This window comes from Pyrus communis, chromosome 12 (genome assembly GCF_041283825.1).
Source record: "Pyrus communis isolate YQ-2024b chromosome 12, ASM4128382v1, whole genome shotgun sequence".
Lineage (NCBI taxonomy): Eukaryota > Viridiplantae > Streptophyta > Magnoliopsida > Rosales > Rosaceae > Pyrus > Pyrus communis.
Genome location: NC_142576.1, coordinates 7541372 through 7562022, shown reverse-complemented (window position 1 = coordinate 7562022; position 20651 = coordinate 7541372). Strand labels below are relative to the sequence as shown.

At 38.8% G+C, this 20651-nt stretch overlaps 3 protein-coding genes and 1 pseudogene across 5 annotated transcripts; all 4 read left to right on the top strand.

Annotated features, from left to right (window-relative positions):
• The first annotated feature begins 1317 nt into the window (after positions 1-1317).
• Positions 1318-8084, top strand: LOC137745768 (serine/threonine-protein kinase ATG1c). Of its 3 annotated transcripts, none has more exons than XM_068485776.2 (13): positions 1318-1999; positions 3067-3184; positions 3288-3346; positions 3924-3988; positions 4153-4246; positions 4330-4410; positions 4551-4659; positions 5498-5564; positions 5647-6008; positions 6107-6465; positions 6779-7067; positions 7362-7432; positions 7654-8084. In XM_068485776.2, the coding sequence occupies exons 1-13, from the start codon at positions 1757-1759 to the stop codon at positions 7891-7893; spliced, it is 2157 nt and encodes a 718-aa protein (XP_068341877.2). In that variant the 5' UTR covers positions 1318-1756; the 3' UTR covers positions 7894-8084. The 3 variants fall into 3 exon arrangements, with proteins under 3 accessions (XP_068341877.2, XP_068341878.2, XP_088536819.1); XM_068485777.2 differs by having other exon boundaries at positions 1436-1999; positions 3870-3988; XM_088680693.1 differs by having other exon boundaries at positions 1555-1999; positions 3924-4023.
• A 644-nt stretch (positions 8085-8728) lies between these two features.
• On the top strand, positions 8729-9824 carry LOC137744303 (putative receptor protein kinase ZmPK1; annotated as a pseudogene).
• Positions 9825-10229: 405 nt separating this feature from the next.
• On the top strand, positions 10230-12938 carry LOC137722044 (putative receptor protein kinase ZmPK1). Its single transcript, XM_088680692.1, has one exon. The coding sequence runs from the start codon at positions 10342-10344 to the stop codon at positions 12724-12726; it is 2385 nt and encodes a 794-aa protein (XP_088536818.1). The 5' UTR covers positions 10230-10341; the 3' UTR covers positions 12727-12938.
• A 4999-nt stretch (positions 12939-17937) lies between these two features.
• Positions 17938-20621, top strand: LOC137746160 (putative receptor protein kinase ZmPK1). The gene has a single exon (XM_068486244.2). It carries the CDS (start codon positions 18025-18027, stop codon positions 20407-20409), a length of 2385 nt encoding a protein of 794 aa, XP_068342345.2. The 5' UTR covers positions 17938-18024; the 3' UTR covers positions 20410-20621.
• The last annotated feature ends 30 nt before the right edge of the window (positions 20622-20651 follow it).

Below are 20651 nucleotides of genomic sequence, written 5' to 3'. Positions count from 1 at the left end.
GAACCTTTTCCCGCTGCAAGCCTGCAAGAGGAAAAGGGTTTTCATTTTTTATTTTTTATTTTTTTCAGATAATTTTGCTATCCACGTCAGCAAAAGTAACTCCACTCCTCAAACCAATAACCACGTGAATTGACCCAAAATAACCACGTGAAATGTCATTCAAACATGATATTGAGAGCATTTTCGACCCGTTCTTAAATTAAGAGGGATTTTTCAATGTGTTCAGAGCATGAGTTGATACATTACGTGTTACTATACAAATGATAAAATACAAAATTAGCGACTTAAGACCATCTTCAAAAGATATACCAACTTCCAAGTGATGCAATCAAATTTAAAGATAGAAAGAAACTCTAACCGATTTCTTAATTATTTTATTATGTAATCTCATTAATGCATCAATTATAAATTAAGAAAATTTATTTTTATTGATTTCTTTTTAAAAATTGGTTTGAAAAATATCATTTGTAACAAAAAAATATATGGATTGGAGTAAGAAAAAAAATCTAACATTGCCATGTCACTTATCAAATTAACATTTGACATTTATCATTTAACGTCTTCATTGGAGATGCTCTAAAAATTAAAATTTTCCTTTACTAATATAATAACACATAATATGAAAATATTATCTACTAATTGTCGTTTAATTATTTTAAAATTTAAAATTTGTACTAGATAAATCAAATTAAACTTGTGGTGAATATAATCATCACTTTATTATGGTGAGTAAACATATTTCAATCATTGTCCCTGTTTCAATCCCATCATTGCCAACCTCAACAGGAAATAGCTTGAGCCAACCACACTGCGCCACCTGTCAATAGACCGTTCTAATACCTGGTTTGGTAGTGAGGTAATTCTGAAAAAAAACTAGTATAAAAAAAAGCTAGGAGTTGTTTTTGTGTTTGGTAAACATTCAACTTCAGTTTTTTTTCATAGTTTTGAAAAAAGCCAAAAACAAGAAGCTGCAAAACCCAGCTTTGAAAAATCGGTTTTTTTTCACGTATGTTTTACATAAAAGTTTACCAAACACTATAATACTACTTTTTTTTTTTTTTTTTCAAAATCACTTTTACAAAAATGTTTACCAAACACTCTGCTGCTTTATTTTACAGCTGCTTATCCTCACATCATAGCAGAAGTAGTTTTTTTTTTCAAAGCACAGCAATACCAAACTACTTCTAAGAGAAGACATTCGCGTGCGCGCCCTCACGATTTGTACCGTATATACGCATCCGTAGGGAATCATCGCTCTCGCTCCCTGTAAATCTTGTAGCTCCACGCTTTCTCTTTCTTCAGCCTCTCCCCGTCCCCGCACATGGACGCTATCGAAGGTCCTCTCACTCCACCCCACCAAAAAAAAAAAAAAAAAAAAAAAAAAAAAAAGACCACTAATCTCAATTATTATCACTAATCACACTTTTTTGCAATCATCACGATTACGAAGTTTATCAGATTACTTAATCAAATATTCTAATCGGCTTAATCATATCAAGTTTTTCAACCTTACGCTCCGCATTATTAAACAAAAAACCTCCCATTGATCTCCCTGCCTCTCTCTCTCTCTCTCTCTCCAATTTTTTTCTCTCTTTCTCTCTCATCGCGTTATCAGAATCCGACCGAAACAGGGGTCGAAATCGAATCCCGAGAGATCTATTTACGAGGTACGGCGAGTTCGGAAATACGGGAGCTTCAAGATTCGGGTTTCGGGTTCGGAGGCGCTAGGGTTTTGGGTTATTTGGAGGGGGTAGAAATGGCTCAGGCGTCCGGGAGGGGGAGGGTCGTCGGGGAATATGTAGTGGGTCGGCAAATCGGGTCGGGTTCGTTCTCGGTGGTTTGGCACGCGCGCCACCGGGTCCACGGAACGGAGGTGGCGATTAAGGAGATCGCGACGGGGCGGCTGAACAAGAAGTTGCAGGAGAGTCTGTTGTCGGAGATTTTCATAATGAAGAAGATTGACCACCCGAATATTATTCGGTTGCACGATATTATAGAGGTTGGTGGAATTTAGGGTTTTTTTAGTTTGTTTATATTTTTGGGTGAAGTTCTGTTTGGTTGCTGAGAAAATTGGGGAAAATGGAGGGAAAGTGTATTGAGCTCTGCTGTTTCGATTTGGTTTGAATTTTTCGGGGTTTCTGGATGCTGAAAGCTTTGAATTTACTTGAGACTTTGATTACTTTGTGTAGCTGTGTTGTTTGGAAAGTTCATACATAGAAAATTCTGTCTCTTTCTCTCTCTAGGAGCTTATTGAAGTCTTTTTTGTTGCTTTCTGGTGCTCGTGGAATCTTAATATTTCCTTTATGTAATTAAGGCATCAAATTTGCAGGGATTGTGTACTCTGCATTGAAACAACTGCATTTTCTTGTCGCATTTAGTAAGAACATAAACATTAGCGGGCTGAAAAGCGCTCTAGGATTTGTTTGGTTGATGACACATGTAGAAATGCGAATACTTTAACTAAAAATGGCCTCACTTGATTGAAAACTAAAACAACTTTCTGCATTGGTTGAGGAAAGTGAATAGGTTATGGAGTAGTGCTTCCAGCATTTTCTTGTCGCATTTAGTAAGAACATAAACTGTAGTGGGCGGAAAATCCCTCTAGGATTTGTTTGGTTGATGACACATGTAGAAATGCGAATACTTCCACTGAAAATGGCTGCACTCGAGCGAAAGCTGAAATGACCTTTTGCTTTAGTTGAGGGAAGTGAGTAGGTTATGGGGTAATGCTTCCAGCATTTTCTTGCCGCGTATCTAAAGAAAGCGCCAACCCTTTGTTGGCAGCGAAACTTAGCGGGGCAAAAAACTTCTAGCATTGGAGAACCGGATATTTGGCATGTGAAGTTGTCATTTTAGGCATTTAATAATTGTTTTTGTACATAAATGGAAGACACCTTTGGAATTGCCTAATTAGTAGAGAGATATAACTGATGCTCTGCTTTACTTTGTTATGATTTACAGGTGGGGAAAAGACTAATCTCACTTTTGCTGTCGGTTATCGCTTTCAAATTACCCCTCATTTCTTTGTTTCTCTCATAATGTTTGTTTGCCATTCAATTAAAACAGGTTCCTGGGAAGATAAATCTTGTCTTAGAGTATTGCAGAGGTGGCGATCTTTTTATGTATATTCAACGTCATGGAAAAGTGCCTGAAGCTCTTGCAAAGCACTTCATGCAGCAGCTAGGTTTGCCTCAGAATTTTTATTGCTTCAGATCATCTTCTTTTTCTGTGTGCATATATAAGGAGTTGTATATGTACTAATTTTGAATTAATTGTGTTACTTACAGTGGCAGGTCTACAAATGCTCCGTGACAACAATCTTATACATCGGGATCTCAAGCCGCAGGTCTTGTTGAATCAAATGCTAATTATAATTAAATTTTGATTGTTCAATTAGTGCAATGGTGGTTTAGGTTAGTTATATTTTTCAACTTGATCATTACCATTTATATAGTGATGATCTCTCACCATAAAATCTAATGTCAGATTATTGATCAGGACAGCGTATAATCATGCATGATTGATGATTCCATCTGATCAATATGTTGCTTGATGCTAGGCAATATAACATGTTCTGATAAGACAACGAGCTAACATGCTAGATTGTCTGGTAAGAGATCATCACTATACGTTACACATACATATACAGGCATTCTGTTGTAAGGGGCTAGCATAAGTAGCTAATCTGAGGGCATCAGTTTTAGAATTATAGCACTCCTACTGTCTGGATTAAAATATTTCCACCATTTGAGTCTCAGCTGTAGAAAAATATTTAATGGTCTAAGATTAGGTACTTATGTATAACTAAATAGTGATGGTCGGAGATGTCATAGCATATTGTTTGATTTGTAGTAATCTTGTCTTTGCAGAAAGGTTTCGTTGCTATGTCATTCCATTTGTAATGTTTATCATTCTTGGAACAGAATCTCTTGCTGTCCACCAATGACAACAATTCAGTCTTGAAGATTGCAGATTTTGGATTTGCAAGGTAAAAACGTCATCGTCGCTTTGCCTTTTTTTGGGGTAAATCGTTACCCCATATATTCAAGCATGTCCATTGACTTCATTATTATCTTTTAGTAATTGATTGCATATGGTGTTTGTTGACTCTCTTTCCCATTCATTCTCATCAAAAATTTCTTTTTTGGGCAGATCACTGCAACCTCGAGGCCTTGCTGAAACCTTGTGTGGCTCCCCACTTTATATGGCTCCAGAGATAATGCAACTTCAAAAGTATGATGCAAAGGTGAAATTTACTCTTCTCTACTGATAGGCAATCACAATTATTTCATGAGCGATTTTCCCACTAACCTTGAACTGAATATGCAGGCAGATCTCTGGAGTGTTGGTGCAATTTTATTTCAACTTGTAACTGGGAGAACCCCATTTACAGGAAACAATCAAATACAGGTTCAATTACAAAACCTTTCCCTTTTTCCGTTTCCTTTTCTTCACAGACCTCAAGCTAATACTAGGCATGGACCAAAGCAGTAATTTTCAAGTGTATTTCTGCCTCACTTTTTAATTAATTTCTCTCATGTGTTTTGCAGTTGCTTCAGAACATACTGAAAGCAACTGAGTTGCAGTTCCCTTCAGATAGCAACAATTTGAGTTCAGAGTGCAAGGAATTGTGTCAGAAATTGTTACGACGCAATCCAGGTATCTAGTTTTGGTTCCATAATCCAAAATATAATTAAGTGAAATTTGCATGTGTAATTCCAAGTTAGGCTAAAACAGATCAATAATTGAATGCTAAAACGGGCTTTAATCATTTTTATGTTGCCAAGTTTCTCGATTGTGCGTGAGAGATGGAAGCAAGCTGCATGAGCTGGTTCCTATCAGTGTAAAACCTCGATATATCATTATTGTTCTGTTGATTTCTTGTATAATTAGAACGACCTTGGCTTAGTTTCACTTTTATAAGAACTGAAAAGATGAATACAGCTTAGGCATGTAAGAATTCTAAGTTGGTTTGTTGTTACACATTGAGTTCATAGTTACTTTACTGTGGTAGTGCTCCAAATAAGTCTAAGCGCATTTTGTTTTTTTGTTTTTTGATACAAGTGAGAAAGGGATAGTGTAGTAGAACCTGCAAGATTCTTATCTCCAATAAAGTATGTGAACTAGAATTTAAGATGGATATAGGAGTGACTAGACAATACAATAAAAAATGTTTGCATTAGGAAAAGGTTGAGAGTGATTCCTAATAATGGTAGATAAGAGAAACTAGGCTCAGATGGGATGAAGATGTGTAAATAGAAGGTAATAGGATTCAAAAGGTGACCAAAACAAACATCAGATGAAGACTAAAGTAATGTGGAAGCATCTTAAGAAACTCAGATTTATATGTGATACAATATATTCTAGAAACAAAGGGAAAATGATGAACGAACGAATGCATGCATGGAAGTATGATTGAAATCTGCTGAGCTCCTGATTTGTTTAACTAATATTACCCCATAGTTCTGATTGTTTTTCTCTGTTATTGTGTATACAGTGGAACGCCTAACATTTGAAGAGTTCTTTGATCACCCATTTCTTTCTCAACAGTCACCATATGCAAGGTAAATGAGGCAAATAGTTCAGTCTTCATGTGTTTGACTAAAAATTTTCCTCATATTTAATATGATTCTCGGTTTCATGCAGGAGTAGGAGGGCATCAAGAATGGTGGATGGACTTCCTACATCTGAATGCAATGCAATGACGAACATGGAGGAAAGTTCTCAAGAGGATTGTCTGCCTTTCCATTTAGATGATGATTCCAGTGGCCCTGAGGGGAGCCCATCCTTTTCAAGGAGGAGGTCCTCGATGAAGTACACTTATGGATTTTCTCTCGATACAAAAGGTGATAGACGGGAAGCATCACCTACCACTTCGTACAGATATGGCAGTGCAACACGTAAAGAAAATTCTAGTCTTAGGTTGGACGGCCATAGACCATTAGATAGAAATCTAACTGACCCTCTAAGATCTGTGCACCAAAAACCAGTGAATGCTCGATCAAGAGGTAGGATTCTGTTGTACTCTTCTAATTTCGTTATTAGTTATCTACATCCAGAAATGTCTTAATACAACATGCATCTATTATCTTATTTGCGTTCACAGTTATGGATTCGCTGGAGTTGATTGATCAAGATTATGTTCTTGTGTCTGGACCTTCAGTTGATGTGTCTTCTTCCTCAGCTAGTGCTTCCAAACCAAGCCCTTCTTTATACAAATCACAGAGTCTCCCTCGAGAATCTTTAGCCACCTCATCAAGTGCCCCAATGCCAATCAAGGGTGCAGCTGCTAATAGTAACGTGTGTTGCATAGGAAGCTTGGATAGTCAGAGTTCTGCTCCAGGGACGTCACTTGGATCAACGGATATGGGAGATGCGTTGGAGCAGCCATCAACACACTGCATGACAAGGCTTAGTTCGTTGCAGCAATGTGTGTCTGCTATTACTGAATTAGTTCATGAAAAGGTAAATCATGAGATGCCCACTTGTATGAAGTTGTTTATGGTTCCCTCTGTAAAATCAGTAACTATGTAGAAGTTCCTTATTGGAAAAATTCAGAAAAATGCACTGTTGTTAAGATTAGCGTATATAATCTTTTGGTGCTAAGAGTTGATACTGGTACCTCCATGCATGTGCTTCAGATGCAGCTAGACTAGACCCTTGATTTGCTATACAGAAAGATGGGTTTTCTCTGCTATACACTGATTATTTTTTCTATTTCCCATGTGTTTTAACTGATTACGGTATCTCTGTGTGTTTCTTTTTATGGTGGGAAAAGACTCAGGCAGGGAAGCATCGAGAAGCATTCTCAATTCAGCTTGTAATTCTTGCAATTTGGAAGCAAGCTCTTCATATATGCCATACACAGGCTGCCTCAGCTATGGAAGGAAGTCGGAGTCAAGAAACTACAAGATTTAGGACCACCAGCAAGAAGCATAATAGTCCTGATATGGACGAAAGCCTTGATGTTAACACTCAAGGACCTGAAGATATTTCCTCTCAGATTGAGCGGGAATTTCTCCAAGAAGTCGAGCATGCAGAGGAACTTGCAAAGGCTATTGAGCCCGGTATGCATTCAATTCTCAGATGTCATCTGGAGCCTTTTTTGTTTTGCCATATGCATCATTGGTTAAGTACTTACGACCAGTAAGACCAAATGTTTCTCTGCTCCTATAATGTGGAAACTATTTCATCGATGTTATTTGGAAACCAGTTTTGCATCATTCTTGTCTTATTTATGCATGCATGTTTCGCTAAATAAGAACGCTAGGTTCTTCCTGATATCTTCAGTTGACATGAAAGCATAATTTTTTTGTTAATCTTCTCTAATAATCTTCTGTTTAACTTTCTAATGGTTACAGGACATGCAGAGATGCCAGATGCAATGGAGACAATATTTCAATCTGCTCTGGATTTCGGGAAACTTGGGGGTGTAAGCATCTTTTTTCCTCTATTCTCATATTTGTAAACATGCCATTCATTTCTCTTTTAAATTTTGTTTACACAGATTAAACTAGCTGGAAAGGCTCCGAAAACCATTGTCTTTTTAAAACCAAATCATTCAAACTGTATATCATCCACGAAATTACCTTCAAGAGAATCAACTTATGAAATCTAGTGATAGAAGTAAATTGGTATTCCTTGTATATGTAGGTTGATGAGCTAATGGGTAACATGGAAAGTGCGGCAGTGTTCTATACAAAAGCTGTGCGCCTCTTGGTCTTTCTTCTAGTCGAAGCACCATCGCTCATTCTCAACCCGCCATTCTCCCTGACAAACTCTGACCGGTATAGGCTTCGAAATTACATTGGTATACTTGATAACAGGCAAGGTTACTCAAGGTCTCAGCGGATGGCGATTTTGAAGGGTGAGGAACAACAATGCCCGCCTTAGAAATGAAAAACTTAGAAGTGTAGTTTTTTACGTGCCCCGATTGACTGTACACTGTATAATAATTTGTTTGTACAGCTATTCTTTGATTGAAGGATGTGGGAAGTTAGTGGAACATGTTTAGTTCATTAGGTAACATGTATTTATTTCATTTCTGTCATTTAAAGAATGATGAAAATGTACATATTCGTTTACCCCCTTGTGTTGTGTGTTTGTGCCTGTTGTAATGGACATCAAATATTTATTAGGTTACAAGCGATATTCTACCCAAAGAGGAGGGGGCGGGTTGTGCTACTATGGCCGTATCTCAAATCAATAGCGTCCTTATGCGATAAAATTGGATACATGAGCTTCCGTTATTTGGTTGGGGTACAGCTACTGTACAGTAGCGGGTGTAGGTAAGTCTCTCACCAACCCTTTTTTGGTTGACTTGTCTGAGTTGTGAGTAGTTGGGCGATCAATGTTGGGGATAGTAGGTCGGACTATAAAAGTCACCGGTTGCCAGGACAGAATGTGGTCCTTCCGGAAATTGATGTCTCCTCTTTGCCGTCGTCTTTAGGCAGTGGAGGTCAATGGCAACCCGTACACAATTTTTGGGTTAAAATCTTTACCTTTAACCCACCAATGTTACTGCACTAGGGGAGGAAAAAAGTTTGAACCGAGACGTAGTGAATTGAATAAGAAGAGACTAATCGGCAGGATAATCCACAACCTGCAGCCCACCAACTTTGGTGGTTCTATTTTATGGCACTCAATCCAAACTTCTATGTTCATTAAACATCATTAGTCATTACAAAACCTTCAACTCTCCTCCCAAACCAACCCTATACAAAGAGCAAGAAGCTGATATTGACTTTGAAAAAAAGCACTTTTGGAACTGGCTGTTTCAGCTTCTATTTCGACAATGACAATGGTTTGAAGCTCATGTTCGATGGTCCTGACATTTCGATCTTGAAGGCACTGTGCAGGAGCTTCGATGGAAGATGGATATCACGTGATTTCAAGTCAGTTTAGAAGTTTTGCTATGCTGAGCTCACGTAAGCAACCAAAAACTTCAAGGAAGAGCTTGGAAGAGGAACCTCCGGTGCTGAGTACAAGGGCATTCTGGCGGACGAAGGAGTGGTGGCTGTGAAGAAACTGAAGATATATATCAAGGGGAAGATGTGTTTTAGGCAGAGGTTAGCACGATTGGGAAAATCAAGCGCATGAACCTAGAGGGAATTTAGGGGTTCTGTCCCGATAATAAGCACAAACTCCTTGTCTCTGAGCACGTCGAAAATGGCTCGTTGGACAAGCACCAGTTCCCCCCAAATTTCCTTGGATGGCAAGAAAGGTTTAAAGTTGCAATGTGAATAGCAAAGGGTTTAGCCTATCTTCACCATAAGTGTCTAGAATGGATATCCATTGCAACATGAAGCCCGAAAACATACTTTAACGCAGAAATTTTGAGCCGAATATTGCAGATTTTGGGCAAGCAAAGTTAGCCCAGAGAGGCAGCCTGAGCTCAATGTTCACTCAAATTCGAGGGACGAAAGGATATATCATTTATGGCTCTCGAGTTGGCTCTGAACCTTCCAATCACTGCGAAAGCGGATGTCTATAGTTACGGAGTGGTGATTCTAGAGATGGTGAAGGGCATTCGACTATCCAGTTGGGCACTGGAGAACACTGAGGATCAAGAATCGGAGCTGACTATCCAGTTCGTGAGGGTAGCGAAGCGGAAAATTCAATGTGGGGAAGATCGGTGGATCGAGGATATGATGGATTCAAAGCTGAATGGACAGTTCAGCAGGGAACAAGCAGCAAAGATGGTAGAGATTGGAATTTCCTGTGAAGGGAAGATAAAGAGCAACATACCTACAATGGTTATAGTAATAAAAACTTTGTTAGAATGTGAAGATTGAATCCTTGGTAAAAATAAGTATTGCTATCACATTTATAACTCTTTTGTGTACGAGCGAAAGTCTGAACTACTCGATGCTACTCTAATCTACGGGAAAGGAGATTCAAATTTAGGTGTAAATGGCTGGACATACTGCGTCAAACTAACCTAAAGCAAAAGAAAAATCAATGACGTCTCGGATTTGTGCATGTTTTGTACTATACATATTGCGTAAACATCTTCGGAAGAATTCAGATTGCAATTTCCTACTTGAATAAATTGGGTTTAATAATATTCAAGTTGCATAACGCGTTCAATAGACTATAATATTTCATGGAATTAAAAGAATTAATAGTTTGAAAATAATTGTAGTTAGGCCTAGAAGCAAAGACATTTGCGGTAATAAGTTGACTTTTATTGCATAATCGAAGAATATTCTGCATACCATTCCAAAGAAAAAAAAAAAACCAAGAGACGAACGTTCTATTTCATGGCAAGACAGCAACCTAACAGTTCAGATTGGAACAAGACCATTTCCAACAGCCCTGAAGCAGTCTCCGAAAACCGCCATGGAAGTTCTCAAACTTCTTGTTCTTTCGCTGTTTGCAGCCACGGTTGGTCGGAGTCAAGCAGGGTTAATAGGGCTACAAAGCCTAAGGCCGGGGAGCTCTTTGACAGTTGAGGAAGAAGGTGACTTCTTGGTTTCGCCCAACGGAACTTTCTCTGCTGGATTTTACCGCGTTGGCAGCAATGCATCTTGTTATTCAATATGGTTCACAAAGTCAGCCAATAAAACAGTGGTTTGGATGGCGAATAGAGACAGCCCTGTCAGCGTACGAGGATCCAAGCTAACCTTCCACAGAAATGGCAACCTGGTCTTAACTGATGGGGTTGGATCGATTATATGGTCAACCAACACTTTGTCCAACACGGGCTTGGAAGCACGGCTTCTTGAGACTGGAAACTTGGTGCTGCTCAACCAAGAAAAGGAGGTCATCTGGCAGAGTTTTGATTTTCCCACGGATACACTTCTACCGTCACAGAAATTTGTCAAGAACACAACCTTGGTGTCTATGAGAAGTCAAGGTACATACTTATCTGGATTTTACAACTTCAAATTTGACGATAATAATGTACTATATCTCATATACAATGGCGCTCTACTTTCAAGTGTTTATTGGCCAAGGACGGACCTAACTGTTTTCCAGAGTGGTAGAACACCTTACAATAGTTCTAGACTAGCAATTCTGGATGAGGCCGGACAATTTATATCGAGTGACAATTTGATGTTCAATGCATCTGATTACGGGGTTGGCCCAAAACGCCGTTTAACAATGGATTATGATGGCATCTTAAGGTTGTACAGTCTAAATGAGTCATCCGGGTTTTGGGAACTGTCATGGTTGCCTGATGGTGTCGATGCGTGCTCGGTTCATGGCTTGTGTGGTGAATACGGTGTTTGCACTTACAAACCACAACCTGGTTGTGCTTGCCCTCATGGTTTCACCAGAAACGATCCTTCAGATGGGTCGAAAGGCTGCTCGCCAGTGTTCAATTTGAGCCATGATTCGATCAATTCAGAATTCATGGAGCTTCCCAACACAGATTACTATGGATATGACTTGGAAACTTATTCTCCTAAAGTTTCTTTTCAAGAATGCCAGAAATCGTGCCAAAACGATACAAGATGTAAAGGGTTCGGATATACTCTGGATGGACTTGGACATTGTTTCCCTAAAAGTTTACTCCTTAACGGATTTAGTATGCCAAACACTCTCCAAATCATGCATATCAAAATTCCGAAAGGCTTTCTGAGCAATGAAGTCCTAAACGGGCCAGTAACATACGATTTGAACTGTTCAGCGGCACAAGTTGTTCTCCAAAGTAGTGATGTTGAAGTGGAAAGGGGCAATAAAAACCGGTACATGGATTACCTGATTGGTTTTGTGAGCTCATTTGCGGTAATTGAAGCAATCTGCATTGGCTTGACATGGTGGTACATCTTCCGAAAGCAGGCTAAAGAGGAATTTGTGAACATGGGTTACATAGCATTAGCCATGGGATTCAAGCGCTTCACGTACGCAGAACTAAAAAAAGCAACCAATAATTTCAAGCAGGAGATAGGAAAAGGAGGCTTTGGAACCGTGTATAAAGGGGTCCTAGACGACGAAAGAGTTGTAGCTGTGAAGAGACTAGATGGTGTCTTGCAAGGAGATGCAGAGTTTTGGGCAGAGGTGAGTGTGATAGGGAATATCAATCACCGAAACTTGGTTAAACTGTGGGGTTTCTGCGCAGACAATCAGAATAAGCTTCTCGTCTATGAGTACCTTGAGAATGGATCATTGGACAAAATCTTGTTCTCAGATGCGGAACTAGGATTGGAGCAGAGATACAAGATTGCGGTAGGCACTGCAAAGGGTTTGTCGTATTTACACGAGGAGTGCCTCGAGTGGGTGCTCCACTGCGATGTAAAGCCTCAAAACATACTGTTAGATGATCAGCTTGAACCTAAAGTGGCAGACTTTGGGATGTCAAAGCTATTCACAGATATCCATGGCATCAAAGACATGCAAGGGACAGGATTTTCAAAAGCGCGGGGCACCAGAGGTTATATGGCTCCAGAGTGGATGATGAACCTGAACATTGATGCCAAGGCGGATGTGTACAGCTATGGAATTGTTTTGCTGGAACTGCTGAGTGGAAAGAGCGCTTCGGTTCTCATTTCAGTGCTTGCCAAAGAGTACAGTAAGTGCAACCAACTGGTTCAATATGTGACTGAAAAGATAAAAAAAGAAGGGCTTAAGCAAGTGATTGACCCAAGACTACTGCCTGAATTCGAATTGAAGAAGCTCGAAAGATTGATGAAAGTTGCCCTGTTGTGTGTTCACGAGGACCGCAATGCAAGGCCAGCCATGAGTAAGGTTGTCGAGATTCTGCTTGAAAAGATTGAGTGAAGGTCAATTGAAGATCAAAGAATAACAGAGGCTGAAAGAATATACCAAATATTATTTTTGTTTGTAGAATAATGTTGCTGCCAATGGATTGTAATCTGAGTAGGATTCCACCATGTTGGCTTGCTAAGAATTTGTTTCGAGTTTCGGTGCAATATATTGTTATAAACCTCATATTCAATTTTTACAGATTGAAATCTAAAAGTTTCAGAATATGTGCAGATGAGTCTTATGTAAATTCTCCGAACGAGAAGTAAATTTTATTCTGATTTAAGCAAACAGGAGTCTTTTCCTCGGTTCGGTTTTTGGCGATTAGATCTACTTGTACTTGTGTATAAGTTCTTAACTGCTTCTGCTCATCTGTTGATATGAGCATCCACAGAAGGTTTTAAGTTTTGTTGATTACAGTTATAACAGCAGGTTCTTGCTGCTACTGTTGCTTGTGTTAGAAGTTTATAACAGCAAGATCAAAGAATAACCGATATCACAACTGCAATTCTTTTGTGGGATATATGCATGTTTGAAAAGTATTCAAATTGCAGTTTACTAGTTGCTAAAATAGGTGTTAAATCAAGCGTATTGATAGAGAATTTACCACCTGCAAAAGTAGGGATAAAAACACTTAAATATATTTGCAAGAGTACAAGGTTGTCGTAGTATAGCAGCTCAAGCAAAGTCGTTTTCCACAGGGATTGAACGAATAATTTATGTTAAAGCCAAATCTTAATTAATTATTTGAAAACAAAGTTTTTATGACCTAAAATATTAAAAACGAATTTAATTAAAAACAATTAAATAAATTGGGAAAGTAAAGAAAACAAAAGAAAATAGTTTTGAAAATAAATTTGAGCACTAGGGTCCGCCGTCACCTTAACAATTCTACGTAGTTCTTTCAATTACTTATGAATTACACATGCATATTTTGAAGGTTAGGTTTTTCTAAAGTATGCCCTACTTGGAACCTTCAACATAGAACGTATATCTAACATGCAACCCGTCCGTGGCGTCCAGATTGAATGTGAACATGCAAGACTCATTAAATTTTGTGAAAACCTTTTGAAAAACCATATAACCCTTAAGACGTGTCGTCCATCCTAAGAAGTTACACATATTAACCACAAGAAGCCAACGCCAATTCCAGGGACGGCCTTCTGCCAAAATTGCATCAAATTACTTTTCTAAGTATCCTAATGGTGGCCAATCACTAAGACAAATAGATAGTTTAAAGTACAATTATTAATAATTCAAAGTATGCATGTATGATAACATAAGCAATTAAATAAAAACTACATATTCATGCTAAGGCTCAAGGCATCGCCCTAGCAAACGAAACTAGTTACTAACAACCATAAAACAAAATATTATTAAGAATATGGATAGAAAACATTTTGAAAATAAACTTGAATCGTCAAAAGCTCTCCAAAGCCAAAGTATTGTGTTCTCCTCCCTTCTAACCTAATGGCTAAAAAGCCTTATTTATACTACTACAAAATAAAATCCTTCCTAGAAAAGGTCTTAGAGTAAAACTAGGAAACATAATAAAATAGTAAAACAGAAAATAAAAGGTTTCCTATTTAAACTAAAATTCGGATTTCTTAGAATTTGGTCCTAAAAGGTCTCTTTTCAAAGCTGAAAACGTCCCCTACAAATTCTCAGAAGGAATCTTCCTCAAAATATGGCATCTTGACCTCTAAAATACCCAAAACGTCTAGAAACGTCAATCTGAGAAAGCTGTGTGCTGGGCCTTAATTTCATCATCACGATCAAATGGCTTGGTACAAAAATCTAGAATTTTGACACAATCATCTTGAAACGCACACGAACATCCTCCAATTGGAATCACTTCAAAATTCATCCGTTTGATCACTTTTTCCTCCAGAGGAATTTGAATGTCCTATGTTGAAAATATATAACAAAGTATCAAAATTCTACCAAAATTATCAATAAACTAATACTAAAAATAGGATAAAATATATAATATAATATGGACTCATCATGTATAATGCCATTTTCGTTTTATTCAAAAGTGGAAATTGGTTGAGAATTGCAGCCTAACATTCAAGAGTCAATGACATTCTGGGAATCAAAGCACCCAAGTCTTGGGCTCGGTTTTGTTCTTGGTGTTAGGGTATGCCTTATTAGTTGGGCCATTAGTTCTAGCCAGTTCGACATACAACCATACAAGACGAAGAATATGGCCATGGGCGGCCCAATTTTATGGTTCCCTTTTTTTGTTTTTGTTTTTAAATAGAACCATATATTTATATTAAGAGATGCTAAATTGAGTTAAATCACACAATGGTTCCTTCATAATAATTTAGCTTGAACTCAATATCCATGAGATTCGAACTAAGACCTCTACTAACAAGTGAAGAAGAATATCATTAGACCGCAATGTTAAACCTTTTGTTGTATTGTAGTGTTTCAAATTCTAGTGCATCAAGCAGCCAAAAAATATACAAAGCTCTGGGGCTCGTTTTGTATGAAGGATTGGATTAGGATAACCCTTTAAACGTATTTTGAAAGTAGAGGAAATGATTTTTCATTTTAAGAAGATTAAACTTAAAAAACACTCCTCCCTTCTAATCCTTCCATTTTGGGAAGGATTGGACTGGATAACTCTTCTAGAATATTCATCTTCTATCTCCGAGTTGAAAACAAAATTTCCATTTCATTTTTTATTTTATTTTATCAAAGGAAATAATTTTATTAGATTCGAATTGAAATGTTTACATCAGAAGCCAAAGTGTTAAACAACCACTTTAGCTCGAAATAGTCTCATCCATAAGAGCCTCCCTCCCATAAGGTGAAAGCTGCCACTAGATGCGCTGCCATATTACAAATACAAGAAGCAAAAATGACATCCATTGACCTCAGCCGCTGCTTCACATATTGGATATCAAGGAGTGCTTCAATTGCAACATTTGGTTAAGCCTTGTCATTAATCATATCCACAAGTCCTTCGGAATTTGATTCAATCTAAATGGCATCAAACCTCATCTCAATATAAGCCAACAAAGCCGCCCACACCGATTCCGCCTCTGCCATTAGACTAGATTCGCATGGGAAATTCCTCATTCCCCCTTCCCGTGAAAATACCTGCGAAATATTGTACCACCCATCCATATCCTCCTCGTCCGGATTCCTTTAACCATGCACCATCGCAATTCACTTTCATAGTCCCGAATGGAGGTCTTACCCAACCTGAAGGATCCCCATTACTAACCTTTTGTTGCCGATGCACCTCGTCCACCAAATGAGACTTCTAAGTAGACAACAAAAAGTATGTAAAAATCTTTTAAAAAGATTGTCACAAGACTTCTGTTTATTGCGTGCTCTTTTTCTCTGTCACTTTAAAACCCCAAATCGAACCGCCATAGAAAAAAAAAAAAGAAAAAAAGGAAAAAAAAACAGCAGCCACCAACAATTCTAGCAACTTGTTGTGTTTGACCGCCCACAACCAAAAATTCGAGAATGAGCAGTCTCCGTCTCCACACCAAATGTTAGTTCTTTGTTTATTCATATTTTCGTTATCTTAAACCGTTGATTTTACATATATTTTTGTTTAATCCGTTCCTTAACCAAAAGAATTGATGCGTGTTTAGAAATTAATAATCTTGGTTTAGCTGGCTGCCTGCATTTTTAAAACAAGTAGCTGCTAGGTTTATGGAAACTCTTAATAAAACAACGAGTAATGCTATGGTGCATATGCTCGCCACCCTAAAGTCTTAAAGTGAGGTGAGTATTACCACTGCTTTGATCTATTTCCAACGTAAATTTCAAAATCTGAACTCATCTAATGATGATCAATGTAGTTCTGAGCAAAAACATTTCCGTACTGCTATTTAGACACATAAACTAACCATGTTACTGACACTCTCTAATACATGTGAGTCCCACATAATAGTCATAGAATTCTTTAGAACCACCTTCTAATACAATGATAGAGCTCGCTTCCAATAGAGAGCGTGCCAACAATGCGACTAATTTGTGCGTCTAAATAACGTTATTGTTAAATATTGATGCACGTTTAGAAATTAAAATAAAAAACTTGATCTAAGTTGTTGAATTCCTCTGTTGGTTTGTTTAGTTGCTTTTGGAAAGTCTACTTCAACTACATTCTATTCCATCTCTAGTTTTGTATAAACCCAATTGCGTGTTGGATCATATTTGTTACATTTGAATGTGCAAATTGCGGGTTTCTACATAATTCAATTGCGTTTTAAGTCAACCATAAGATATTGAACTCCTCCAGAGAAATAGCAAAGGGTATAGCCTATCTTCACCATAAGTGTCTAGAATGGATATCCATTGCAACATGAAGCCCGAAAACATACTTTAACGCAGAAATTTTGAGCCGAATATTGCAGATTTTGGGCAAGCAAAGTTAGCCCAGAGAGGCAGCCTGATCTCAATGTTCACTCAAATTCGAGGGACGAAAGGATATATCATTTATGGCTCTCGAGTTGGCTCTGAACCTTCCAATCACTGCGAAAGCGGATGTCTATAGTTACGGAGTGGTGATTCTAGAGATGGTGAAGGGCATTCGACTATCCAGTTGGGCACTGGAGAACACTGAGGATCAAGAATCGGAGCTGACTATCCAGTTCGTGAGGGTAGCGAAGCGGAAAATTCAATGCGGGGAAGATCGGTGGATCGAGGATATGAAGGATTCAAATCTGAATGGACAGTTCAGCAGGGAACAAGCAGCAAAGATGGTAGAGATTGGAATTTCCTGTGGAGGGAAGATAAGAGCAACATACCTACAATGTTTATAGTAATAAAAACTTCGTTAGAATGTGAAGATTGAATCTTTGGTAAAAATAAGTATTGCTATCACATTTATAACTCTTTTGTGTATGAGCGAAAGTCTGAACTACTCGATGCTACTCTAATCTACGGGAAAGGAGATTCAAATTTAGGTGTAAAGGGCTGGACATACTGCATCAAACTAACCTAACGCAAAAGAAAAATCAATGACGTCTCGGATTTGTGCATGTTTTGTACTATACATATTGCGTAAACATCTTCGGCAGAATTCAGATTGCAATTTCCTACTTGAATAAATTAAAAGAATTAATAGTTTGAAAGTAATTGTAGTTAGGCCTAGAAGCAAAGACATTTGCGGTAATAAGTTGACTTTTATTGCATAATCGAAGAATATTCTGCATACCATTCCAAAGAAGAAAAAAAAAAAAACCAAGAGACGAACGTTCTATATCATGGCAAGACGGCAACCTAACAGTTCAGATTGGAACAAGACCATTTCCAACAGCCCTGAAGCATTCTCCGAAAACCGCCATGGAAGTTCTCAAACTTCTTGTTCTTTCGCTGTTTGCAGCCACGGTTGGTCGGAGTCAAGCAGGGTTAATAGGGCTACAAAGCCTAAGGCCGGGGAGCTCTTTGACAGTTGAGGAAGAAGGTGATTTCTTGGTTTCGCCCAACGGAACTTTCTCTGCTGGATTTTACCGCGTTGGCAGCAATGCATCTTGTTATTCAATATGGTTCACAAAGTCAGCCAATAAAACAGTGGTTTGGATGGCGAATAGAGACAGCCCGGTCAGCGTACGAAGATCCAAGCTAACCTTCCACAGAAATGGCAACCTGGTCTTAACTGATGGGGTTGGATCGATTATATGGTCAACCAACACTTTGTCCAACACGGGCTTGGAAGCACGGCTTCTTGAGACCGGAAACTTGGTGCTGCTCAACCAAGAAAAGGAGGTCATCTGGCAGAGTTTTGATTTTCCCACGGATACACTTCTACCGTCACAGAAATTTGTCAAGAACACAACCTTGGTGTCTATGAGAAGTCAAGGTACATACTTATCTGGATTTTACAACTTCAAATTTGACGATAATAATGTACTATATCTCATATACAATGGCGCTCTACTTTCAAGTGTTTATTGGCCAAGGACGGACCTAACTGTTTTCGAGAGTGGTAGAACACCTTACAATAGTTCTAGACTAGCAATTCTGGATGAGGCCGGACAATTTATATCGAGTGACAATTTGAAGTTCAATGCATCTGATTACGGGGTTGGCCCAAAACGCCGTTTAACAATGGATTATGATGGCATCTTAAGGTTGTACAGTCTAAATGAGTCATCCGGGTTTTGGGAACTGTCATGGTTGCCTGATGGTGTCGATGCGTGCTCGGTTCATGGCTTGTGTGGTGAATACGGTGTTTGCACTTACAAACCACAACCTAGTTGTGCTTGCCCTCATGGTTTCACCAGAAACGATCCTTCAGATGGGTCGAAAGGCTGCTCGCCAGTGTTCAATTTGAGCCATGATTCGATCAATTCAGAATTCATGGAGCTTCCCAACACAGATTACTATGGATATGACTTGGAAACTTATTCTCCTAAAGTTTCTTTTCAAGAATGCCAGAAATCGTGCCAAAACGATACAAGATGTAAAGGGTTCGGATATACTCTGGATGGACTTGGACATTGTTTCCCTAAAAGTTTACTCCTTAACGGATTTAGTATGCCAAACACTCTCCAAATCATGCATATCAAAATTCCGAAAGGCTTTCTGAGCAATGAAGTCCTAAACAGGCCAGTAACATACGATTTGAACTGTTCAGCGGCACAAGTTGTTCTCCAAAGTAGTGATGTTGAAGCGGAAAAGGGCAATAAAAATCGGTACATGGATTACCTGATTGGTTTTGTGAGCTCATTTGCGGTAATTGAAGCAATCTGCATTGGCTTGACATGGTGGTACATCTTCCGAAAGCAGGCTAAAGAGGAATTTGTGAACATGGGTTACATAGCATTAGCCATGGGATTCAAGCGCTTCACGTACGCAGAACTAAAAAAAGCAACCAATAATTTCAAGCAGGAGATAGGAAAAGGAGGCTTTGGAACCGTGTATAAAGGGGTCCTAGACGACGAAAGAGTTGTAGCTGTGAAGAGACTAGATGGTGTCTTGCAAGGAGATGCAGAGTTTTGGGCAGAGGTGAGTGTGATAGGGAATATCAATCACCGAAACTTGGTTAAACTGTGGGGTTTCTGCGCAGACAATCAGAATAAGCTTCTCGTCTATGAGTACCTTGAGAATGGATCATTGGACAAAATCTTGTTCTCAGATGCGGAACTAGGATTGGAGCAGAGATACAAGATTGCGGTAGGCACTGCAAAGGGTTTGTCGTATTTACACGAGGAGTGCCTCGAGTGGGTGCTCCACTGCGATGTAAAGCCTCAAAACATACTGTTAGATGATCAGCTTGAACCTAAAGTGGCAGACTTTGGGATGTCAAAGCTATTCACAGATATCCATGGCATCAAAGACATGCAAGGGACAGGATTTTCAAAAGCGCGGGGCACCAGAGGTTATATGGCTCCAGAGTGGATGATGAACCTGAACATTGATGCCAAGGCGGATGTGTACAGCTATGGAATTGTTTTGCTGGAACTGCTGAGTGGAAAGAGCGCTTCGGTTCTCATTTCAGTGCTTGCCAAAGAGTACAGTAAGTGCAACCAACTGGTTCAATATGTGACTGAAAAGATAAAAAAAGAAGGGCTTAAGCAAGTGATTGACCCAAGACTACTGCCTGAATTCGAATTGAAGAAGCTCGAAAGATTGATGAAAGTTGCCCTGTTGTGTGTTCACGAGGACCGCAATGCAAGGCCAGCCATGAGTAAGGTTGTCGAGATTCTGCTTGAAAAGATTGAGTGAAGGTCAATTGAAGATCAAAGAATAACAGAGGCTGAAAGAATATACCAAATATTATTTTTGTTTGTAGAATAATGTTGCTGCCAATGGATTGTAATCTGAGTAGGATTCCACCATGTTGGCTTGCTAAGAATTTGTTTCGAGTTTCGGTGCAATATATTGTTATAAACCTCATATTCAATTTTTACAGATTGAAATCTAAAAGTTTCAGAATATGTGCAGATGAGTCTTATGTAAATTCTCCG